At 38.6% G+C, this 25,226-nt stretch overlaps 2 protein-coding genes across 3 annotated transcripts in view; one reads left to right on the forward strand and one right to left on the reverse strand.

The window, feature by feature from the left end:
• Positions 1-27: 27 nt before the first annotated feature.
• Positions 28-2,917, forward strand: LOC128015591 (uncharacterized). Its single transcript, XM_052599538.1, has 6 exons — positions 28-94; positions 413-607; positions 683-862; positions 1,487-1,598; positions 1,771-1,907; positions 1,994-2,917. The coding sequence occupies exons 2-6, from the start codon at positions 425-427 to the stop codon at positions 2,348-2,350; spliced, it is 969 nt and encodes a 322-aa protein (XP_052455498.1). The 5' UTR covers positions 28-94; positions 413-424; the 3' UTR covers positions 2,351-2,917.
• Positions 2,918-25,226, reverse strand: part of LOC128015590 (transmembrane protein 131) — a 38,341-nt gene continuing 16,032 nt past the window's right edge. Inside the window, exons 9-41 of one of the 2 annotated variants that reach the window (XM_052599536.1) lie at positions 25,015-25,165; positions 24,870-24,926; positions 24,710-24,771; positions 24,258-24,366; positions 23,850-23,958; positions 23,615-23,768; positions 23,357-23,527; positions 23,110-23,220; positions 22,793-22,927; positions 20,199-20,303; positions 18,844-18,930; positions 18,435-18,587; positions 18,195-18,270; positions 17,982-18,096; positions 17,753-17,891; positions 14,753-14,862; positions 14,391-14,463; positions 14,084-14,235; positions 13,857-13,999; positions 13,580-13,763; positions 12,572-12,757; positions 12,016-12,171; positions 11,443-11,885; positions 11,138-11,322; positions 10,903-11,039; positions 9,498-9,619; positions 9,253-9,405; positions 9,009-9,165; positions 8,304-8,419; positions 8,068-8,155; positions 7,881-7,984; positions 7,652-7,794; positions 2,918-3,916 (exon numbers count right to left, since the gene is read on the reverse strand). In XM_052599536.1, coding sequence (XP_052455496.1) covers positions 3,659-3,916; positions 7,652-7,794; positions 7,881-7,984; positions 8,068-8,155; positions 8,304-8,419; positions 9,009-9,165; positions 9,253-9,405; positions 9,498-9,619; positions 10,903-11,039; positions 11,138-11,322; positions 11,443-11,885; positions 12,016-12,171; positions 12,572-12,757; positions 13,580-13,763; positions 13,857-13,999; positions 14,084-14,235; positions 14,391-14,463; positions 14,753-14,862; positions 17,753-17,891; positions 17,982-18,096; positions 18,195-18,270; positions 18,435-18,587; positions 18,844-18,930; positions 20,199-20,303; positions 22,793-22,927; positions 23,110-23,220; positions 23,357-23,527; positions 23,615-23,768; positions 23,850-23,958; positions 24,258-24,366; positions 24,710-24,771; positions 24,870-24,926; positions 25,015-25,165 — 4,644 coding nt within the window. In that variant the 3' untranslated portion in view covers positions 2,918-3,658. The remainder of the gene's footprint in view (positions 3,917-7,651; positions 7,795-7,880; positions 7,985-8,067; positions 8,156-8,303; positions 8,420-9,008; positions 9,166-9,252; positions 9,406-9,497; positions 9,620-10,902; positions 11,040-11,137; positions 11,323-11,442; positions 11,886-12,015; positions 12,172-12,571; positions 12,758-13,579; positions 13,764-13,856; positions 14,000-14,083; positions 14,236-14,390; positions 14,464-14,752; positions 14,863-17,752; positions 17,892-17,981; positions 18,097-18,194; positions 18,271-18,434; positions 18,588-18,843; positions 18,931-20,198; positions 20,304-22,792; positions 22,928-23,109; positions 23,221-23,356; positions 23,528-23,614; positions 23,769-23,849; positions 23,959-24,257; positions 24,367-24,709; positions 24,772-24,869; positions 24,927-25,014; positions 25,166-25,226) is intronic. The other variant, XM_052599535.1, reaches the window with a different exon arrangement.

Genomic DNA, 25,226 nt, shown 5'->3' on the forward strand with positions numbered 1-25,226 from the left:
CCACCTCCTTTGTTGAATTCTTCTCAGAGGAAGTAGAGCGTGGTTGTCTTGAAAGTGGAGTGGACTGAGCTGCCTGGACAACAGACACAGTTAAGTGAGTTCATGTAATATTGCTAATAACTGAAGCATGATTCTATACTGAAACTATTTATTGACACAATATGCTTTTACAATAAGCCATGTATTTTGTAGTAGCTGATTTTGGTAGCTGTTTTTATCCACATCATATTGATCTTGGCAGCTGTTTTTATCCACATCATCCAAATCTTTAACCTTTATCAAGTCAAACAATATGTTAACTTGATTATACATTACTTGCTTTGTCTCACCTTAAGAACAAATGGGGCAACTGAGCTTGTTCCAAATGAACTAGTTACTAATCTCCATTTCGTGTCCTTACCCATGTTTCCAGAATCCATCCAGGATGGCTCAGAAGCTGCTGATAATGGACACGGACTGTGGTATTGATGATGCTCTGGCTATCATCGTCGCTCTCGCAGCTCCTGGTGTGAAGGTGTTGGCCATCACCTGCTGCTTTGGTAACACCGATGTGGATAATGTATGTCAGAATGTGATGCGTGTTTTGACAGTCTGTCAGCAAACCCAGGTCAGTGCAGTTATAACAGTACCAATACTACTGTCAAGATTACATGAATGCCAATATTTCATTGTTTGACCTCAGATTCCAGTTTTTAAAGGGTCTGCTGGTGCTCTAATTGGACCTGTGACAGGATTTAAAGATCACTTTGGCAAAGATGGACTTGGAGATGTTCTGGAGAACTCTGAAGTTTGGAAAGGGCAGATACAGAAGGAGCATGCTGTTCATGCTATGGTAAGACTGGTGAATGAAAACCAGGGAGAGGTAAGCAATAAACTATTTAATAAGCCTGTTTATTTCTACAATATTGATTTAAAAAAATTGAGAAAAAATTGGATGCACTACAGTCTTTTTTTTTTTTTAAGACTTTTTTTTTTAAGCGTTTAGAATAAAATTACAAAGACATCCTGGTAAACTCTTAGAAATTAGCTTTAAAAAATATTTTACATTATTTTATTATTAATGAATTCACTTAATCACAATTATTTAGGAATAAAGGTTCTTAAATTATTACAATAAATGAAAATCCCTGTAATTACAAACTAGGAGTGTAAACCATATGCTGTAAACCATGAACAATATTTAGTTATTGAAACTTCTGGAATTATAAAGTGCAATATTTTTATTTAATATCTTTTATTATTTTAGTATATTACTACTCCTACTTTCTGTAAATGAAAATTGTTCATTTTTAAATGAGCAGCTCTTTTATTACTGCTGAAGTGTCAGAAATATCTTGGAGGGCATTCAAATATTTAACAGGAGGCCCTTGGAAAAACTGAGAACCACTGGGTTAGAAAGTATGTTTCCCCGCTGAATTTTGTGCTGCCATATTGTAGTTGACCGTAGTATGCACTTGCACAGCCCTGTTTGTTTACTCATACACAGGTATCGCTCATAGCTCTTGGTCCACTCACTAACTTGGCTTTGGCTGTTAGATTAGATCCCTCCCTCCCTCAGAAACTCAAGGATCTGTACATTATGGGCGGTAACATGGAAGGTAAGAAAATCAGCTGTTGAATAAAAACTGGCCACCTTAAATGGATGGCAGCAAATTGCACTTTTTATATAAGTGAATATTATGGAAACCAGGCCAGTGCCAAGAACAGCACAGGTCAGGACTCTTTACATAGAGCATCTTCTTCCCACACTGTCCACTGTTCACTTTCCAGGCAAGGGAAATCTGACACCATCCGCCGAGTTTAATTTTAGTATGGACGCTGAATCGGCTTATGTGGTTTTGGAGGAATATACCTGCTCAACACACATCGCAACCTGGGAGTTCACATGCAGAAACAAATTATCTTGGGTAAAAGCTGCCTATCATGAGCAAAATCCATTCTACTCTGAATATATTTTAGACCTGACTAACTTGTGTGCTTTTTATTTTTCTAGGATTGTTTTGAAGAGCTGGTCAATCAGGATACATCAGCTGCTCGATTCATTAAGATGATAACCTCCAAGTGCTGGGCCTACTCTCGAGAACCTCACATCAACAACAAAGATTTGCTCTTTGGGAACGGGTTTGTACCCTACGACGCCTTCGCTGTGGCAGCTTGTGTGGACAGCAGTGTGATAACAGAGCGTTTACAGTGTGCCGTACGTGTGGAGGTACAAGGTCAGTTGGGACGAGGCATGATGGTTGTGGATGCTGCCAATACATTGAAGAAAGGCAATCTTGCCTTTGTAATGAGGACATGTGACCTTAAAAAGTTCAGCTTGATGCTGAAAGCAGCTTTACAAATAGTGTAAAAATGCAACTTTGCAATAGATTTGTATTGCAAGACCTCAATCTTCAAATGTAGGATCCTTTGTGCTTTAACGGCGCAATTAATTCTGTTCTGTTAAAGGGGTTAGTTCACCCAAAAACCAATATCATTCCAAACCCATAAGACTCTTGTTCATTTTCAAAACACAAAATGAAACCTAAGAGATTTCTATCCCTCCTTTGAAAGTCCAAACAACCAAATCTTTGATGCTTTAAATAGTTTATAAAGACATCATAAAAAAATAAATCCATTCACTGATCCCGGTTTAAATGAGAAAAAAGATGAGATGAAACTATTAATCATATAAAGTGATCAGGTCTCTTTTCAGAAGAATTAGATCATACCTTTTCATTTATATGAATGTTTACAATGTTTGTAACACTGTTTGAATCATTCAACTTTTGATTGTGTGGTCAGAAAAATGCTCATTTGGGTTTAGAAAATCTAGGTTTAGAATGAGATGGTGTGAGAAAATGATTGTTTTATTTTTGGATGAACTATCCCTTCAATCAAGTTTAAATTCAGCCGGAAATAAAATGAGAAGTCAATATTCCAGCCTGATATGTTTATTTCAACCAATGTCACCAAATGTTCACTCTTGAAGTGACAAATGAATGATGCACAGAACACATTGTGGGTTCTTTAAAGCTCCCTCAAATTAAAAGACAATTTCAGCAAATGAAACTTTTCACTTTAAGCAGAGGGCAATTAAAATAAAATAAAATCTAAATCCTGAGTGCATTTACAACTTTGACTCAGAGGGGTTCCAATCAATGTGGTAATTGTAGTCTTAGCAACCGCTTAATTTCTTTCCGAACATTAAATCAACCAACAAGTGTGGCCAGAAAATGCTCTAAAATGATCTTAAACCAAAATGACAGCCCTGTAGGAGTGGGGGTTTACGCAAAGTGCTTATTTTAAGGTTGAGTAACACTGCATCTTGCATTTTAATACAGTAATACTGGACCACATATGTTAATTACAATGCAGTATTACTCAAAACCATGAATCTCTAAAATCATACAGAAAAACACCCCTACATGGGCAATAGCTTTGAGCCAATGTCTTCAAACTTCGAACTTTGTCAGTTCAAATGGAACTTAAGGCATTATCATAGCCCACTACATTAAACAGAATTGAATTTTGCGGATGACTTGTAAATGCAACACTGGCTTTCAGTGAACATTTGTACCATTACAATTCAAGTTTTCTTCCAATCATTAAAATGATCTTGGCATACAACAGGAAAAATAAAATAAGATTTTCTGTTACTCCATGGGGCTGTTCTGTCTCAGATGCCGTTGTTATCGGGGCTGTTAGGCCAGGGCTCCGAATTCAAGCGATTGAGTGAGGGAGACCACCCCATGTTCCAGGGGTTGTAGGTGCGGCCTATGTCGTTGGGGGCAGGTGTGGGTGGTGCAGTGTGGCTGACCAAGTCAGGGACAGTGGGGGAAATAGGAGGGTTGAAGGAGTGCAGGGTGGAGTCGTTGCCAGTGGACCAGATGGACCTGCTGAAGGACCAGGGACTGTGCACACTCCCCAAAATGGACTAAAGACAAGCAGAAAGAGAAAGATGATATCATAACCTGTAGAACTAGCTTTAAATACAGTCAGGGGTAATCTGAAACATGTTGAGTATCTGGCTTATACATACATATATGTATATATATATAAAAACAGTACTGTTCCAAACTATGGAGTCAGTAAGGTTTTAATGCTTTGTTTTTGAGAGTCTCTTATTCTCGCCAAAGCTCTATTTATTAAAGTTGTGGCCTAGTGTTTAGAGAGTTTGTCTCCTAACCCTAGGGTTGTGGGTTCGAATCTCGGGCCGGCAATACCACGACTTAGGTGCCCTTGAGCAAGGCATCGAACCCCCAACTGCTCCCCGGGCGCCGAAGCATAAATGGCTGCCCACTGCTCTGGGTGTGTGTCCTGAGCTCTGTGTGTGTGCACTTTGGATGGGTTAAATGCAGAGCACGAATTCTGAGTATGGGTCACCATACTTGGCTGAATGTCACGTCACTATTTGATCAAAAATACAAAGTAATATTGTAATATCGTTTAGCAGAACAGTTTGCAACCAAAACACAGACAGCAGTACTGTATATGTTTGTAAAATATTTTACAATGGAATAGAAGATTCAGAAAAGCAGTATTTGTTTAAAATAGAAAACATTTGAAACATTATAAATGTCTTCACTTGCTAAATAGAAGTATATGAAATGTAGATGTTTGCTGACCCAAAGATTTACAGTAAGATTCATCTGAAAAATACGGAAGTTCTAAGCGGCCATGCATTATTTTTTTCCTTTTTGTTTTCTCGTTATAACGACTTAATTTTCTCGTTATCTCGATATAACGAAAGTCATTTTCTCGTTAAAACGACATGACAGTTTTACTGTTGCTATAGTAACGAACTCAACTTTGACAGGCATCTGATGGACAACCATGCAGGCGCTTTTACTGTAGCCTATATTTCAGCAAATTTTGCTTTGCCTAGGTAATAACGTCTACAAAACTGTACATAAATAAAGGCTGATCAATCACTGTTGATTTTTCCAGAGACAGTACACCAAACGTTTTGTTTTTGTAATTAACATGTTTAAATGGCAACACCGCGCTATTAGAGCTGCTTGGATTAAACTCACTTTTAATTTTCCCTAGTAGTAGTCATTATATAATGTGGCAGATATCATGTGTGTTACAAGCTTCTGTTTGAAAAGAGCATTCATGTGTACGTGTAGTGTATGTGTGTAGAAAAAAAACGATTACAAAATTATAGAACAAAACTGAATTAAATTAGCCTATGGATTTTACATATACATCACATTTCTCATTAATATGGTTAACAATAAAGATTAGTAATAAGGAAAAGAAGCACATCAGCCTACATTGTTAAATCCCGTCCTACTGTAGATAAACAGAAAATCTCCGCTTATTAACTACCTAATCACTGGACCCCTTTCCCACTGCTCTGATCAAATCAAATATGACTTTCCTAAGCCCTCTCATCACCACCATTATAAACTCTTCCCTGCAATCTGGCTATTTTCCAATCTCTCTGAAAACTGCACTTATCAACCCTCGGCTTAAGAAACCCTCCCTCGATCCTGATGTTTTATCAAATTACCGGCCTATTTCTAATATCCCATTTCTCTCCAAAGTCATTGTCACCCAAATGCACAATCACCTTCACTCACACAGTCTCTATGAAAAATTCCAGTCTGGTTTCTGCTCCGCCCATAGTACAGAGACAGCCCTGGTCAGGGTCACAAACGATCTGCTTGTGGCCGCTGACCAGGGCTCTCCATCCCTTCTCCTGCTCTTGGACCTCTCAGCCGCCTTCGACACTGTTGACCATAACATCCACCTCCATTGTCTGCAACACTTCATTGGCATTTCACACACAGCATTTCAGTGGTTTCAGTCCTACCTGACTGATAGAGTTGAGTATGTGCCAGGTCGAGGCCCCACACAGTCACATGTGGAGTGCATCAGGTTTCGGTCCTCGGCCCCACCCTTTTCTCCATTTATATGCTTCTCTGGGCCACATCATAAGCAGGCATGGAGTTGCCTTCCACTGCTATGCTGATAATACTCAGCTCTATGTCAGGTTGGACCCCACATCCCCTACATCATCACTCCCCACTCTAACTGCCTGTCTGGAGGAGACAAAGTCATGGATGACTGACAACTTTCTTCAGCTAAACAGCTCCAAAACTTAAGTTCTCCTCATTGGGACCCCACACAACTCTGACCCCACCCAAATCCTCCACCCTGACCATTTACTCATTTGCTGGCCATGACATTTCTCTCACATCCTCTATAACAAACCTGGGGGTTCGATTTGACCCCCACCTATCATTTAACACCCACATCCAACTTATCTGTAAGACTGCATTCTTTCATCTCCGGAACATCTCCAAACTCCGGCCCTCCCTCTCCTTTTCCGATTCATAGAAGCTGGTTCATGCCTTTGTCTCCTCCAGGCTCGACTACTGCAATGCACTCCTCATCGGGATCCCTGGCAGGAGCCTGCAGAGACTGCAGTACATTCAGAACTGCGCTGCCAGGGTTCTGATGAGGGTGCGTAAATCTGAGCACATCACACCCATCCTCCATAAACTTCACTGGCTTCCTGTTAAGTTCCGGATTGAGTATAAGATATGTCTCCTGACCTATCAGTGTGTCTACGGTAGCGCACCAGTGTACCTCCAAGACCTCATCAATAAGCAAAACCCAACCCGACATCTCCATTCCTCTGATAACCACCAACTCCAGGTCCCCAAGTCCAAACTCCGCACTATGGGAGATAGGGCCTTCCAGGTGGCTGCGGCTCGACTTTGGAATACTCTCCCCAACAACCCAAGGACGCCACAATCTATTGAGGTTTTTAAAAAATAATTTAAAGACTCACTTATTTTGTATTGCATTTTCTTGATATAATTCTGTTTTAGTGTTGTTTTTGACTGTTTTTATTTTTAGTTATTTTATCTGTGCACCTGTAGCACTTTGAGATGTGTTCTTCATGTGTAAAGTGCAATATAAATAAAATGTATTATTATTATTATTATTATTATTACCACGGATGATCAAGTTGTTGCTCTACATTGGTCCACGCATCATTTTTTTAAAAACTTTTTAAAAAAAAATTTATGTCCATGTACGCAATAGGGCAGCACAATCAAAATTAAAATCGCAAAAGCAATAAATCATGATTAGGCAGAAGCTTCAATTTTCACGCGTATCAATCAGTGAAGCACAGTTCTGGGATCAGCAGTAAATCTTCATCCAACTGACAAAATGTACATGACAATTGCGATTAATTGCATCCGATTAATTGTGCAGCCCTAGTTTGCAAATTGAGACGCATCATAAATTATTGGGAAACCTGCCACAGCAATGATCAACCTCTCCTCCATTTTGCTTGGGAACTAATGTGGTTGGAATCAAAGTTTACACAATTGCATTCTCTGGAACCCTCTCAAGCAGAGCACTTCTACATTAAGACGGGTTACTGCCGAACTGTGTCATAGCTCATTACCATAAAGTTGACCTGACTTCAACTTTCCTCTATGCCAACACCATTCAAGATGCACCACACAGCTGCTCGCGGCCGGCCCACACTGAAAATGAATGACTTCCGGCCACTTTGATGCTCTTGCCGGCAGCGGTGTGAATGCACGGTCAGATACTCCATGATCTTAGTGCTAATGTTCTCTCTGGGATCTCAGGTGTTCATCTGGATGGGACACAAGAATGTGACAAGGAAGGGATATCTTACTGTTGTTGGAGTTGCAGGAGATCCAGTGCTGGTAGCCCAGGAATTACTAGGCTCAGTATCCCAGATGGATGGGGATACTGGAGTGTATTCAGGCCAACTCTGCTGGGGCTCTGAACTCTTGGGAACAGTCATGCCTCTGAAAACTAATACAGACAATAACCACAACATTGGATACATTAGATGCCATTTTATTTAAAAATGTAGCATTTTATTTAAAAATGTTGCATACCTCCAGAAAGATTAAGTGGGTTGTTGGGTCCAAAAGCAGAGAAAGCATTAACCGGTCCAAAACTGGGTCCGCTTGTGGTGTCTACTGGGTTCCACAATCCAGAGCTAAAAGATGCATAATGACACTTTAAATATACATGTAAAAACAGATAAGAAAAAAGAAATTTTTTGTTATGAAGCCACTGCACCTGTCAGATCCATCACTCTCCACTGACGTCATGTGAGACAGTGTGACCTTCCCCAAACTGTCAGCTTTACTAGCTGAGCCACTGCCACCTGTAAAAACAAGAGCACACCACTTGTATTACATTTATGTGTAAATCTCTGGCACTTAAAATAATGGTGATCAGTAATGACGTCAAATTTCCTGTTCATGCACCACTACAAGTTTATCCATATCTTTCTATTTAACAGGCAAACTCACCAGGGCTTTTGTCATAGCCAGCAGCTACAGCTGCAAAAGTTGGATTTCCATTTTGACCAGGCAGAGAGGCCGACTTGGTGAGCATATTCCCTGGAGCCTTCTTTAAATTAGCCTCGCTATTGCAAATATACAAGAAAAACAAACGTCTCACAGATTTCCCACACAAACATGATGACACCAGGAAGTGCCCAAATGCAGGTTCGCCACACTGTCCAATGACCAGTGACTTCACACACACTTTTAATGTCCAAGAATCTGTATGTGCATTATTTCATTAAAAAAATAAATCTAATTGCAACTATTATTATTCATAATATATTATTATTAATAATAAGTTTCAATCGAATATACTGTATAAGCAACTTCACACTCAGCACTTGCAGAAAAAGTTTGTGTGGAGCAGCATTTACTGAGAAGCAGCATTACTCGCATGAAAAGATCACAGCTTTGAAACATGCAGCACATCAGATTATATATTTTTTTAATTACAACAGTCTTTGCAATTTGATTTTTGTGCTAAAAATGCTGCATTCTCAGGGAATGTTAGAATTAGTGAACAAATAATTACCGGCCAAGTTGCGAATAACATTTCAAATACTCGCTAATTTTTATTCATGTTTGGAGCTTGCCAAGTGTTATTTTAGGCTCTTACCAAATGTGTACTATAATTATGTGCACTTTAACGCACATGCCCGTTAAGGTTACCTGCTGGTGTGGGGCACACTGCCGTAGCTTCCACGAGGTACCAGGCTAGGGGAGGTCGGGGGTGATGTACAGGTTCTGGACATTACTGAACTGGAGCCCTTCAGGAAGGGGTCTGCATGCATGGTCTGCATAGATATCTGCTGAAGACTGTCTGCTGCTAATAAAACATGACACAAATATTTAGATACTTAGATAAGAGAACATAAAGTAGAGTCCAGCTTATGCTTCAAGACACATTGCTTACAGTTGTCAGTTCTGTTGAGAGGAACATCCCATTCTGGAGGGGGAGAGTCCTTCTCTCCTTCTGATCCACTGCTATGTCCCAGTTCCTGCATGGAGCCATTGACTACAAACTTTCCAAGTGGAGATGGCCGGTCATCACTCATCTTCCCACTGACTACTCGGGCAGACAGAATAAAAGTAGTTTCAAAATGGTTTTAGAGTTAAAGAATTAAATGTTGGGTGGAAAAGCTGGAATCTGACATTTACATTTGTTCAGAGCTCGTGGTTTTGGGACACTGTGAATTCCTGTATTGGCAAGGGTTTTGGTGAAGGTCTTGCGCTGCTTATCCTGTTTTTCCAGGGGAGTGACGTAAGGGAGTTCTAGAGAGCTGTATAGAAAAATAGACACTGATAATTAACTAAGATTCAAAGAGAATACTAATGGAGATGGTAAAGATCACCTACATAAGTCTTACGCAAAACTGATGATTAAACATTCTAGAATGGTTCACTGGAAACTTCATTTCTGTCTCACTAGCGGCACCTCGGGTCACTCAAATAATTTCAGACTCCTTTTCCGCCAGCATGAACCGGGTGCTAGTTCAGAGCTAGTGCTATTGCCAGTTCGGAGTTAGTTAAACTGGCGAGCCTCCTAAGGATCGATTTGCCTTTCTACAGGGTAGAGAGCCACCACAGAGCCAGGTCTTACATCACTGAATATATCTCATCTTTCCCAGTAATGCTAGCATGGCAGCGGCAAACACAACAGGCTTGTTTGAGACACAGCAGCGTCATGCAGACCAATCAATGCATGAAAGCAAAGCACTGTGACAGCGATCCAAAAGCATAAAGAGAGTCGTCTGCTTTCCGATCACACCCACGGCACACCGACCGGTCCGTGCAGCACCGATGCAAACAAGCCTAAACACACAATCAACAGTAGTGGACATTGCATTGCTACTGATGCTCATGGCTTTGCAAATCTACATTTGCACCCATACATTGTGAAATTAAGACATCCGTGTTCAGCTGCCATTTCAAACTGCCTTGGTGGAAAAGGGGTATCAAAGAACGAACTGGTTTTCTGCATTTTTGAAAAAATACCTGGTCAAAACAAAGTTAATTTGAAGTCATTGGTCCATGTTGTTTATATAATAGGTGGGTTTGCTCTGGGGCTCCACTTTATTTGATGTAAAATCTAATCTTCACTAAATGCACTGGAAAGACAATGTGTAGTTGAATTAAAATTAAAATTACAATTCTTATTCCTGAAACTGAACTTTGTGACACTTGACTCCTGTTTTTCCTGTTTAATGCCATAAAGCAGGTTTGAAGCCATTTTTATTAGAGTCATAAGTAAACAGGACTTGACCGGAGTGCTGAATTGCGAAGCTGGAGGAAACATATCCACATCCCTATGATCGGATGCTTTCCTAACTGCTCTTTTCTCATTGGTGTCATTATTGTGGTGTTTGTTGTATTATTGATATATTGAATATTGATTATTATTGACTGTGTGCAGCACATATTTAGATCTTCATCTAAGCAGAGCGGCCAGCAGAATGGCACATGACGATGCAGACATATCCTACCTCTTCACCATGATGAGTATATCAGAGCCTAGTGACACAGAAATTACACATCACCTTCACTGGCAGAGGTCTGAACAAACCTGGATTTTTCCACTTGGTTCTCCTTCTTTGTGGCTGGTTGTTTCTTAGTTTTTGGTTTAGTAGGGGAGGGAGTAATTTCTTCTCTTTCTTTTCCACTGTCCACTGACACTGATTTTCCTTTCACTTTCACTGGCTCCTGGTTAAGAAGACAAATTGTAATCAAAGAGTGCATTTAGAACGTACATTTCAGAGCAAGTTTGTTTTGGGAATTGCTCTGGTGGGTTTAGTATGTACCTCTTTAATATTGGCCTCCATGTCTGGGTTAGAGGTCTCTGTGGTAGTAGAAGAGCTGTCATCGTTGTCTGCCAGTGGCTCTTTTAACTCTTCTCCTTGAGTCTTTCCCTTTGATTTCCTCTCTTTCTCCTCTTTCTTTTTAAGAGCTTTTGTTTTATTCTTCACTTTCCCTTTTGATTCAAGCACTGAAAAATATAATTAACAAATTATATTGTGCATTTAGCAAATTACACTGTCCTCTAGGAGAAACACATGGCATGATAAATTAATGTATATTGTTATGTTGATAAATTGTTATATATTACCTTTGTTTTGTGAAGATTGTTGTGAATTGTGTTCTGAAGACACATTAATGGCAGGAGACTCAGGCCTGTCGAGGTCTTTATCCATAGCTGCCACAAGTCGGCTGTAATCCTGTTCCTCTGTACTGTTGGCCCTTGTGCTGTTGGACTGTGAAGGTGCTGAGCTTGGGAGGTCCTCCAGGAGGCCTGCGCTCTGCTGCTGCTGTTTGGAACTCCGGGCTCTTCGATTAGTCAGCTGACTGAGTCCTTGGCCACTATCTTTATTGAGTGGAAAGCTGGAGGAGTGTTGCATAGATCCAGAGCGGCCTGAACCAGATCTGGGCTTGCTGTCAGGCAGAACACCGTTGCTGTTGGAACTGGAGTGCCGACCCCCAGCCCGCCCACCAATGCTCGACCCATACATTCCTCTTGTTGAGTTCTGGTTTGAGTCGGCAAAATCATTCAAGCTGCAACAGATCAAATGCATTTCATAAAACTTCTTGCATAAAATGTGGATTAAAGAAGAAAGAAACCGAAATGAAACATCACATCATCAAAAATTAAGGGTATAAAATTCAAAACAATATCCTCACTCACTTAGCATCACTCTGAATTCGTACAATTTCCCTGAGATCAAATGGCTTTCCAGTCTCCACGGGAGAGTTGGATTCCACAGACAGCCGTCGTTTGAAAGGCTCCCATATTCCCTGGGCCTCTAGGTAGGCAGTAGCGATGACCAGCAGGAACATGGAGCTAGAGAAATATCAGACTGTTAATCATCCACAGAAATAGAGAGAAGCAAAAACACAGTTTAAAACATACAGCAGTATTATGTATTAAAAAGATTTGGAATAATATTACTAATACATTACAAACACAATGCACAATTTACATAATATCCCTAGATCGATAACGAATCTAAAGCATTTCTTTAACGTGACTTTATTTAGTCTAGTTTTATTTTCTTACAGATAGAAAACCCCTAAAACTGCAATGTGACTGCATTGCAAACAATGTGGATAGTCAATTACAAACATCAGATTCAAACAACAAATAGGAATCGTGTGTAAACAATGACATAGTTTTAATTTTGTAATGTATACAAGACAGACTTTAGGTTTTCTTTGCTATCAGTTGATATGAGAAAGCAGACCTCATAGTGAGGGAGACGATGATGTAGAGCTCAAGCTCCCAGTTGGGTCGGGGAAGGGTCTCAGCACACACTGCCAGCATGTGATATGGCAATGATGCGTTCAGCACAAAGGCAAACACTGAACCCCCCGCAGTCACCAACTTCAGCTCCCGGATCACTCTGGAGGATGTGAAGTCTGGTGTAAACCTGCATGAATTCACAAGATTCAGTTAATCACTTTACTCCAACAGTTCCTGATGACTGAACACTAAAATAATGCATAAATGGAAATAAGTGTCAAATTTTAAACCTACTGTTAACAACATGATCTACCAGTCCAAAGAAACATTTTTTTTTTGTGTGTGTGCTTTTGAAAGTTTCACCAAGGCTTCACTTATTTGATTATTTCACAATATTAATAAATAAAAATGTGAAATATTAGTACAATTTTAAATAGCTGTGTTGTATTTTAATGCAGTTTAAAATATATAAAATAAAGTTTTCAATCTCACATGATCCTTCAGAAACCATTATAATATGCTGATTTGGTGCTCAATTATTTACTCTATTTATTATGATACATAATACATAGATTCTTTGATGAACAAAAAAAAACAAAAAAAAAAAAGGATTTGAAAGAAATCTTTCGTAACATTATAAGTGTCTTTATTGTTCCGGAATAAAATTATTTCTTCTTTTTTATTTTTATTTTTTTCATCTTACTTACCCCAAATATTTGAACAGTTGTGTCATGGTATCCACAAAAATATTAAGTAGCAAAAACTGTTTTAAACAATGACATCAAGACAATCAATGACATTTTAAAATATATTCAAACAGAAAACTTTAAATAATATAATTTTTATATGTAATATTTCAACATTTTATTGTTTTTACTAACTTTTTGATCAAATAAATGCAGCCTTGGTCAGCAAAACATTATCATTATTATTATTATTATTATTACATTTGACCAACAGTGTATAACAGAAAACCTTACTGTTCAAATGTAATCATGAAATCACTCACAGTATGACGAGGTCTTTCGAAGAGTTTGGTTTGAGTGCAAATTCTTCACAGTTGAGAACTTTGAAGCCATAACCCTCACATGCACTGCCACTGATCTCCATAGACCTAAAGTGAATTGGGAGAAGCCCCGTGTTCTCCAGTCTGAAAGTCCTTCGAAGAGTGAAGTTTGGTTCCTTGGCTTTAGCTTAAAGAAATGAGTGTGAATAGAAATGTACAGAATCTCAAACTAGTTTATAAGAACGAAAACATCAGAAAATTGATTTCATTTTGAACTTACCTTCTGAACAGTCTTTGAGAAATGCCTCGGTAAGCTTAAACCTCAGAGAGCTGCCGAGACCTGGGGCTTTACCGGCCAGTTTCAGACTCTCTGTGGTGCCTTGACCATGAACCACGATCAAGTCTATTACTGTCAAGTTGTTCCTGTGCAAACATGACAAGGGTAATGTACAAGAGTTCTCTCACATCATTCTATTTTCAGCATTCATTTTGGCAATTTAAGCTCACCTGATGACTAGCAGAGAAGAGACACTGTGATCAGTGATGGGTCTGAACCTCACGTTGAAGGACTTTATCTCCCCAGGCATAAGGAGCATGTTGTATACATAGGGCCGAGTTAAGCCTTCAACAAATCCTGTGAAACTCTTCATCGCTGAAGACTGACGCACATACAGAAATCATTAGCAGGATAAAGACACATCACAAATACTGTACAGCAATTCTTAATTTTAGCGGATATCATAAAGGAATTTTGGAAAGTAGAATTGATTCAATTAAACAAGATACATGGTCACAATAAGTCAGTGTAACTTACGTGATTTGTATGGACCTGGAATTCCAGTGTATTTGTGTCAATGTTAAAGTTAGACAACCTTCCTAAAGGAAACCTTGAAAAACAACAGCCAAAAGACATCAGCTGAAATCAGTATTACTGCTACACTATATTGCAAAAAACAAAACTGACACTTTTGGTGATGCATATTGTGAATACAGGAATTTTCACTAGATAATATAAATAGCTGAATTAGCAAGCTTTATTTTGCTTTTATGTCAATATCACACTCGTTATTTCTGACAGACTGTATAAAAATAGGTCTTCATATATGAAAACGCACCACACCATATACAGAGGTCTATAACATCTAGAACTGGTTTAGTGCAGAGGAAGTGCCTTACCTGTCAGCAAATTTGCCTGTGAACACTGAAGGATTTGGGTAAAGAGCCACAGGAAGGACCTGAACGTAGACTGGGACATCAGCTGGGTTTTCTAGAATCACTTCCTCTTCCTACAAAGACACAAGATCAGGTCAGCGTATTTGAGTTGAGGGAAAATACTATAGTTGATTTAGACTGAGCCAGAGGGGGGCTACATTTACTTGAGTAATTTTTCGGGGTAACTAAAACTTTTCGGAGTATATTTAAAGATGGGTACTTTATGCTCCTACTTGAGTAAATTTTTGGGGAAAAATCTGTACTTTTACTTCGTTACTGTGGGCGACGCTCCTCTCGTTACTTTATCTTAATGCAATAAATGCTTCAGTTTATTCCAAACGCGCCGTCTACTTTTCTGTGGGCAATGAGCGATGCCCATTCGCGAATGATTCATTCTTTTGAGTCAATTCTGTTCAAAGGCTTGATCAAACCAATTGGCAAACGAGTGAATTGGTTCATGAATCAGTTTGAATGAGTCATTCAGTTCCCTGCCGCACGCGCGGAGCGTCTGAAGCGGTTCACTCAGAGTTGTAACGTTTAAGATCATCAGTAGCGTTGAAAACGGGGCTATGGAACTGCACTGAATTGAAAGCAAATCTGCAAAGGCTATTATTTGCTTGCGATGGAGATCCTTATTAGATGAACACGTGTGCTGTCTACTGTTCAACAGGTAATAACTTGGGCTACATTCGATTACAGTACACAATACCACTGTGACAGTAGTTTGTTGTACGTGTGTGGCTTATAACAGAGGGGAGTCAAGTTTAATGCAGCTTCCAAAAGACAAAAAATAGCCGATTAAGATTTTATAAATTTTAACACAATCACACCGGTGCGGGTATGTTCAGCAAGTCATGTCATCAGCTGCTAAATTCAGATCTGTGATCGCTTGCTGGCGCTGAGGCAGAGACAGACGCGTTTTTACAGCGCTGCGCATTAACCAATCACACACGATTCTGTTGAGCTTTTGAATGCAGTCAGGCCAATCAGAGGTGTTCCGATGATTCATCGCTAAAATGCCTATGCTTCCTTCACTCGCTCCCTGACTGAATACCTCTTTCTGGCAAATTCTCTCGTCAGAAACAACAAAGTGCAGATGTGTGTACGAATCTATAATTAAGATATTGATTTCACAGTGTTAACAGTTTCAGTGATTTTAATGGGAGTTTCTGAGAGTGATTGAAATCTAGACTGTCAGTGAAAATGATCTTTAATAATGTAAATGTTATTTGCTCTCTTTCTGAACAATGAAAGATTAGTAGCAATATTTATATCACATTAACTTTCAATGTTAAATTCACATTTAATATAAAGTCAGTCGTATTAAAAATATATTATGGCATGACACCTATATCTGTTACTTAAGTAAACAGACAGGGTTTTATAATAAACACACACACTCATAACATACATTTTATCTATATATCTAAATAAACATAGGCTCCGTATGTATGACCCAAAGTAACTAGTAACTAACTACTTGAGTAGATTTTTTTATCCGATACTATTTTACTCTTACTCAAGTAACTATTCAAGACTAGTACTTTTACTTGAGTAAATATTTCTAGAATTACTTTTACTTTTACTTGAGTAAAGTTTTTGGGTACTCTACCCACCTCTGGACTGAGCTGACATGTGTATTGGGGTTGACCGATAGTGGATTTTACTGATAAATCTAGTAAAAAAAGTTACTAATAATATTTTATGTTCACTTCTTGTTTATTTTTCTGTTGTTATGGTTTATACAGATTTGACATTAAAGCACTAAGCTTGTGTTTAAGATGCATACAAAATTTACTTTTATTAACAACAGTCTACTTTTTATATACAGAAAATGGATATATTCCACTCTTATTAAAATGTACTATTATTTTTCTAGCATGTGGAACTGACCAACTTCAGTGATTACGAGTGATTTAGCAGCAAACACGTACACAAAAAGTGTGAAATTCTGACAAAATCTGATTCCTTGATTTGATATTGTATAATAGTGATTTTATAATTTCAAAATATAGAGAAAAGGTAGAAATGAATGACTAATAAACCAATAAGTGCTCCTTTGCTGGTGTCTACTTGTTATAATGGTGATTTGATGCATTTTAAAAATTTGTCAAAAAATGTTTATCGCTTGGTATATTTTGTTCATCCTATTCAAATAAAAATAACATTCAAACTGGATCATCTTAGAGCTTTAAAGTGCTGGAAATAGTTGTGTGAAATGCTTGAAAATCATTGAAAAGTGCTTGAATTTCTCTCTCAAAAGGTTGTACAGAACCTGAAATTAATGATATAATGCATTTTACAGCCTAGGGTGAAGTCATTATGTACATTAACAACGATTTCTGACAACAATAATGTAATTTCATGGAAAACAGTGTGAATGACGCAGCAGGATTTCCGTTGGCTACATGAAAACATCAATGTGCTTTCTCACGTCATAGCTTTAAATCTGCAACTTCGCTGACTTACAAAAGGCATTAATGTGACCATTTAGGTTAAAAAAGAATGCAGATAGATGATTACAATTGTGACATTAAACATTTGGGTCGGACTTGCTTTTGTTTTGGTCACACTGTTTTAACCATTTGAGGTAATCTTAATGTTCGAATCCTCTCTGCCTGGAAAGCAAATTGCTGTGTTTCTCTACTAATTCAACGTCTAGTCAAACTAATTCCGTAGTAATGATATGAAAACATGCCGTATTGTATACTGTATACACACCATTTGATTGCCCGTTTTAAATCTGCATCTGAATTGTCCCACTCTGTGCAGCACGCAGTGTCAGGTGTAAAAACAAACATTTCTTTCATTTCTGTATCTAGAGGTTCTCATACGGTCTAATTACAGAGGACCTTCTCAGCCGCTCAAGCAATGGACGAAACCCGGAAAAACTACCGGCAATAATCAATATTTCCATAATTAACTATTGATCAATTGGTCGACCTCCAGTGTGTATACACTCACCGATGAGCTGTTGGTGTTTGTGAGAGGAAAATGAATCTGTTGTGATGAGTTGACCAGCAAGGGCCATGTGAGCTGCGCTAAGATTTTGGCCTGCACATTCTTCTGCAGATCTGTGTCCACTTCGAAGAAAGCTTCAATCCTAAACAAACGAGAGAATAACATCAACGATATAATACATTTAGTGTATGGTAATCTAAATCTGGATTAAGGCAAGATGCATCAGACTCACTCAAGGCCTGATTGCTCTTTGAGCTCACGCCATCTTTTCAGGAGCCGCTGATGTAGATCTACATCAGCGTCCCATATGTCTTCCTGCATAACTAAACCATGGGGCCTGGACTCCGCTGCAGGGAAGACAAAAAACACACGGGGAAAATTCAATGAAAACATACAAAAACAACAAGCAATTTAGAAAAAAAAATGTAAGATACAGAAAGTATACATTTCAATACAAACGGTAATCCCACATAACAGTGATCACCACACTGCAAGCTGGCATCAAAATAAATGTTTGCAATCTAGAAAATGAGTAAAAAAAAACAAAAAAAATTAGGATTTAAAAAAAAAACATTGGATTCAAAGTTCTTATACACAAAATAAACTGAGCAAACTGTGGGCAGGTGAATTTAAGTGAGGGAGTATAGTTAGTATAGCATTATAGTGTTGTAATTTGGCCTGGTACCTTGGATTTTCGTCTGGGTTCCAACTCCACTTTGTTACTGCGAAGTCGTTTGTAGTAAAAGCGGACGTCCTCTGTGAGAGAGCGAATTTGCTGAAGCCTTACTTTCTGTGAGAATGAACTCTGGATGCTGAATCCTTGGTGAACTACTTTTCCCTACATAAAAAAGAAGAAAAAAAGATGAAAATCATTTTAAAATGGCCCTATGTCTAATGAATGGTCTTTCAAAATAGAGCTTTGCAATACAGGTCATGTTAGTACATGGCATTGGTCACAGGGTGTGGTGTTCAAACAGTGCCTGCGGGTAAAAGCAGGGATGAATCACACATGCTCACATTACATCTACAATAGATGTCTTCATTACTTTGAAATCTCAATGACCAGGTACTTTAAAGAAAAAAAAAAAACTTACCGGGAATGAAGGGGGAAGAATTATTTGTTTGGGTGAACAGCTTAATGTTCCTACTGCTATGAGAGTCTTTACAGGGATGGTTAATATCTGAATAAATAGACAAAAAAAAGGCAGATAAGCTGAAGGTTTACAAAGCATTGCTTGATTGTTGCCACAGTCTTTTATATTTATAGGGATGCACCGGTTGACCGGCCATAAATCGGAACCGGACGGTTTTTGCTTAAAATACGAGATCGGCAATCGGGTGGTTTTTGGTCTTTTTTTTTGGCCGATTTTTTCCAGAAGTGCGCCCACGTGCACAGACTACATTGTAATAATTTGCTATCATTTCATTTGTGTGGAAGTATTTCGAAATCTGTGCACAGGACACGGGCGGCCGATCAGCACTGGAAGTGCAGAGCTTCATGTCTGAGGCACAGATAGCAGGAAGCAAACAGCAGCTGGTAAACTGGCGCACAAATAGAGAAGCACCCGGCTTTCCCTGCGTGATCATACTGTACCTTTCCGCGCCTATGTAATTCCATACGCGCCCTGCACCACAAGCGGAGACAGTGAAGGATGTTTAGCTCAACTTCTCCCGTGTTGGATGAGAAACTAAACCGACTAAACTGTGACAAAACTGATTTTTTTTTTTTTTTGTAAAGTATAACTTGCATACATGTTTGAAAAGCCAGAAGTAAATGTCAGTTCTGTATAAGATTATTAATTTTCTTTTACCTTAAAAATACATCGACTTGTTTTAAAAATCACCTGCTGCACACTGAAAAAGTGTTTCATTTATCCACCGAAAAAATTTTAGGGTAATGATTTACATCTATATTTTTTAACTTGAGCAAATAGTTATTTATTTTTCATTGGCTCAAGTAAAAAAAAATAGCATTCATTTATTTAGTCTCAATGGTAAAGCTGTAGAACTATGCAGTTGTTGCCTTTAATTTCACATTTCACAGTTAATCTTTTCATTTAAGGCCAGTTCTATGTAGTTTCAACCCAATTCAAATACAAAAGCTAAATGCTGATTTCTGCACCATCTATGTTTGTATTGAATGTAGGCTACTTCCTGTGCAGTTACTGCCGTTAATTTCAGATTATTACGGTTATTGTTTTCTATTAATTATTAATTACCAAATAAACATCTTGTTTATGCATACTTTCCTTCTTTTTTGTTTGTTGCTTAAAGAAAAAAATATATATATTGGAAATCGGAATCGGCCAGATTGCTAGTAAAAAAAAATAAAAAAAAATAAAAACGGAATCGGACATGAAAAATCATGATCGAACATCCCTATATATAACAACCTGCACCATTTTCTGGTGAAAAGAGGCAACACTCTTTTTCTGGATGAAACACATACCTCATAGTCGGTTGTAATATGTACTGCTCCATCATAAACTCCCTCCAGAGCTTTAGCTACCAAAGTGACTTTAAATGCTGCATAGTAGCCTGAGGCTAAAATGACCTGAGAGAAAACAGACAAGCAATATGGAGTTATGAACACCTACACATACAGTTATGTAGCCATCCTGCTTTTCCTAAATAAATATACATACTCCAGTGTAACTCTATTGCCAAGTATACAAAAGACAACAGTCTAACTGAAACATTTTTACGTGAACTGTTCCATTCATTTTACATTGCCTTACTTTGGGTCTTTAAGAAATGTCTAAAATAAAATCTTGCAGTAACCTAAAACCACAAACCTTGCAACACTTCTGCAGTTTTATTACAAGTACGGACATGCAAAGATTCCACCAGAAGTCCTGAGACTGCCTGGAGTTAATCTGAACACTGAGATAGCCATGTATGGACCCTTTGGATTATGAGTTATGTTTTTAATCTTTAATATCTGCATTATTTTCACTGACATAAATGAAGATATAAATAACGACACCTTGACTTCGATACCGGTTCCTGAACGATACTTTTTTGGTCACCTTAGAAAATCCATTTTACATTACACATTAAACAAAACAAAACAAAAAAGTGCAAAATGAAGAGTTTAAAGTCAGTTTGTGAGGATCACTGCTGCATGCTTTAGATCTTTAAATCACTCTGCAGTTCTTCAAAAAAAATGAGCATGTCCACTTTTTCAGGAGACAGACAAGCCCTCTCTTCAAGGATTATGTCCCCAGGACTCATGTCCCATTGGCTAAGTTTACACTAGTGTGTTTTCATTTTAACACATAGCTTAAACAAAATCATAATTTCTATTCACTTTCCACTATAATAAACACTCGATTATGACTTTTGTGACGCGGCTCGTATCATGTGCAAGGAATTATGAGCCGAGCAGAGTGGCTTACGAGCACTTCCCGACCTCCCGATCATTTTTAAACCGGCCTAAAAAGTTTGTGAGCTATCGGTTTGAATTCGTGACATGTGTACGGTTGAACGAGCCGATCTATCTGAAGTTGACCAATCACGAACTAGGAAAACCACAGAAGAAGAAAAACGAAGACAGCAGCGCCACGGCGAATGTGGACTATTGACCAAGAGGATAAACTTACTGAATGAGCACTGTATGAGGTTTCTAGCAGTGTATGTACCATGCGTTTTTATTATCTCTCGCGGCGCGCGCGCTCTCTCACACACATGCGCTTATGTAGTTTACGGGGACTCAAACGTAATGGTTTGCTATCCTGTACAAACTGTAGCCTATATTCTATCCCCATACACTACCTCTATTCATCACAGGATAATGCATGTTTAAAATTTCAATGAAACACCGTATAGTCTTTAAGCCATTACGAGGGCACAGAAGGTGTGTTCATAAACCATGTTTACGTTGTAATACCCATGTCATTATAGAGGTTTGTGTACCCATAAACCATAACAAAGACACACACACACACTAGGGTCACCAGACGTCCCGGGTTTCCTGTTACAGAAAAAAAACCTGTATGTGTAGGAAATGGTCGCGGCTCGTATCAATATTCTATATGCAGTTATGAGAGAGAGAGAGCAGTTATATTAACTTTGTGACATGTGCGAGCACATATGATCTTCCGACCATCCGATTTCGCACCGCGTACGCCCATCTTAACACGCGTTTTCCTGGATTCCTCAACCAGAGTCAATCATCAGCACATGATTTAGGCACATCACACATGCTGCACACTTAAGGCGGTCGCACACCGGACGAGACGCACCGCGTCGCGCCACATGTAGGACAACTCGAGGTATCGCACACTGGACGCGCACATTCTATATGCGTGAGCTCAATTTCGCAGCAAGATGGGAGAGTTTTAACTTCATCTATTATTTTAATTTTAAATATATGATTTTAATTGATAAAAGCTGAGTTTTTAACGTTAATTAATGAAAAGAATCTGTGTTATTATAATAAGTCTGTTATTGTTTTGTTGTATCTGTTGTCTAGGCAACTGTGCTGCTGAAAACGTAACCAAACACTTTGTAATGTTTTATTTGAATGAAACAAGTGTGCTGTACTTTAATTTCAGTTTCAGTTTATAACATCTGGGTTTTTTAATATAAAACTATGCGGATGGCGCTCTGTGGCGCGGCAGAAATTTGAACAGCGTTCTGAGTCGTAGCTGGGCGCCGCGGACAGACGCCGAATGGCGCCGCTGGTGTGTGTACTCACATAGAGAATAATGTGTTCGAATTTTAAAGACGTGGCGCGACGCGACGCGGCGCTGCGCTTCTCGTCCGGTGTGCGACCCCCTTAACTGGCTCACTGACGGTGATGAGATTAACCCCTTAGGTATCAAAATTTGGTACCGAATGAAAAGAGACTTTTCGATACTTGATACGATCAAGGCAATTCGGTCAGTGCCCAACAAATATCGAACTCGATACCTAGTACTACTGTTAGGAAATATTCTGGAAAAAGACTAGTTAAGCCCTGTGTAATGCTGTACATTACATAGAAAATGACTGTGATATGATACATTTACAAGTATCAGTAATAGTAAAGATGGTTCTTACGGTTTTGTATTGAGCAGCTGACGTGTTCTGGAGCTCTTGTGTTCTGCTCAGTGCTATACTTCTGTTCCCTCTTTCTGTATTAAGTAACTCCATTGACAGACTGTCTCCCGTCACCAACCATGACTTTATCTCCAACTGCAGGGCAGAAAAAATCTCTATAATGTATATAATTACTATAAATTCTCAATAATGTAATTATAAAGACAAAGCCATATCGACATCCCTGTTCGCTTCAGTAATGTCTTAAAAGCTTCAACAGAACTGTTATTTTTATCCAAATGACATGTCACACTGTACTGAACATGATGACCTCCCACCTCAATTGGGTTGCTGTTGATAACCACAAAAACTAAACTGCTGGTATCTGTAGCACTAAGGACACCAAAGTCTAGGATTTGCTCTCGAAGACAGGGAGGAAGAACAACGGGCTGTTAAATAAGAAAGCAAAGACAAATCATGGCCAATTAATCTATAAAATTACATATATACACATTTCACAACATCTGAAATTCATAAGTGGGTTACATTAGTGACAGTGTCACATTTAGGCTGTTCCTAACATACCTCCAAGAAGCCTGTGTAGGCCCTGACTGGCAGGTGGAATTTAGAAGCATTAGTGATGAGGAGAATGTTGCTGTCGATGTGGATGGAGGATCGTACTGGTCGAAACAGAAGGGAGAAAATGTAGCGGGACTCATGCGGAGGGATAAGAACTGGAGTGCTGAAATTATGCACCTGCAAAACAACAAAAAAACTAGATTTAAATTTTCTGTTTACAGAAATGTGAATACACACATCCAGAAAGCTAGAATAACTCCTTACATTGAACATAGTCTTGGCTTCTTCTGGAAGTGACACATTGTGGATGCGGATGGCAAAGTTGAAAGTATTGGTGAGGAAGATGGGCCTGTCCACTGGATCTACAGGACTGTCTCTGATGTGGAACAGGGTGGATGTGTGATCAAAGCCCAGGTACCTGGAAACAGTGAGCAGGAGTACACTGTGAAATAGTTACAAAAATGTGAAATATATGCTGGTGAACTTAAAGAAACCTTACCCTTCTAAAACTTCAGCTTGGTAAGGAATTTCAAGTTTTGAGTAGCTTTTCTCTTTTGCCTTCACAGTTATTTTCCCAGAAAACTGGTCTGATCTTCTTGCTTTTGAAGCTGGAATGTAATAAACCAACAAACACCATGAACATTTCTGTAGTTGTATCTCTAAACAAACATCTTGTTCCATGTAAAACAATGACTACTGATGTCTAAAATAAATCAAGCATCAAAGACATCGGTAACAATGTAAATAGACTTGAAATGCTTTGATGTCAACATTACAGAAACTTCACGAACTTTTGACCTATTGATACAAATCTGATTTATTACACGGATTATCATCGAATCAATAGAGGTGTATGATAATCTATGAGGACTAAGGTCAAAGGTGATGCAAAAACAACAGTACTTACCATCAAAACTAATACTCGCAACTTTAGTATATCGACTCTCTCCAGCTTTTAGTGTAATTTGCTTGAACTCCACTGTGACCGCTTCATTTGACGGAGTTGGCCTAACACTCTACAAAACACATTAAGAGAATTAAAAAGTATATTTTCTTCACTGGTTAGATCAAAAACCTTGCCAGATCTTAAGATTTACACTACCATTCAAAAATTTGTAGACCAGTCTGGGACCAGTAAATTAATACTTTTATTTAGCAAAGATGCATTTATTCAAAATTATTTTGAACTGCAAATAATTACACATTATTACTATTTATGCTGTAGTTTTCAAATTATTTCAAATAAATACAGCCTTGGTGAGCATAAGAGAGTCATTTCAAAATATATAAAAAAAAAAAAAAAAATCTTACCAACCCTAAACATACAAACAAGCCATGTAAATAAGTCCTACAAATTACCATGATGGATACATCTTTTGCTCCTGAATTTAACAGATGCAAATTCAGTTGTTTTGGTCGATCTGTAAAGTTGAAAGGACACAGATATTTGTCATCTTTTTCCACAGTATGCTTGCTGTTCTACCAAGCTACCATCAAATAATATAGGGAAAAAGCCCACCTTGCGATCGAAGCGTACCAAAGTCCAGCATCTCTGTGGAGGAGTATATACCAGGTGCTGGGAAAATGCACAAAATATCAGTGCTTAAGTATAGAAGATCAGACGACTTAAAAAAAAAAAAAAAAAAAAAATTATTTCAACTGACCTGTGGTGACTTCAACCTCTACAGGGAGAATGATAAACTCGTCCTCGTTGGACGCATTTGTTTTAATTCTGATAAAGGCTGTGTGGTTGTCAGCGTCTCGAGAGGAGAAGCTAGCTCTCATCACACCCTTTGTCTCGAATGGAGCAATCTCCTACAGAACACCACAAATTTAGGACATGAAAATAATTAATTCTACAATAATGATGTGTGAA

Source organism: Carassius gibelio, chromosome A6 (assembly GCF_023724105.1).
Source record: "Carassius gibelio isolate Cgi1373 ecotype wild population from Czech Republic chromosome A6, carGib1.2-hapl.c, whole genome shotgun sequence".
Lineage (NCBI taxonomy): Eukaryota > Metazoa > Chordata > Actinopteri > Cypriniformes > Cyprinidae > Carassius > Carassius gibelio.

What these genes read in the sequence shown, in the direction of transcription:
- LOC128015591 (XM_052599538.1), top strand. Translation starts at nt 425, where the DNA reads ATGGCTCAGAAGCTGCTGATAATGGACACGGACTGTGGTATTGATGAT. An exon ending in TGAATGAAAACCAGGGAGAG is followed by an intron (nt 863 to 1,486) that starts GTAAGCAATAAA and finishes ACTCATACACAG; the next exon opens with GTATCGCTCATAGCTCTTGG. An exon ending in GCAGAAACAAATTATCTTGG is followed by an intron (nt 1,908 to 1,993) that starts GTAAAAGCTGCC and finishes TTATTTTTCTAG; the next exon opens with GATTGTTTTGAAGAGCTGGT.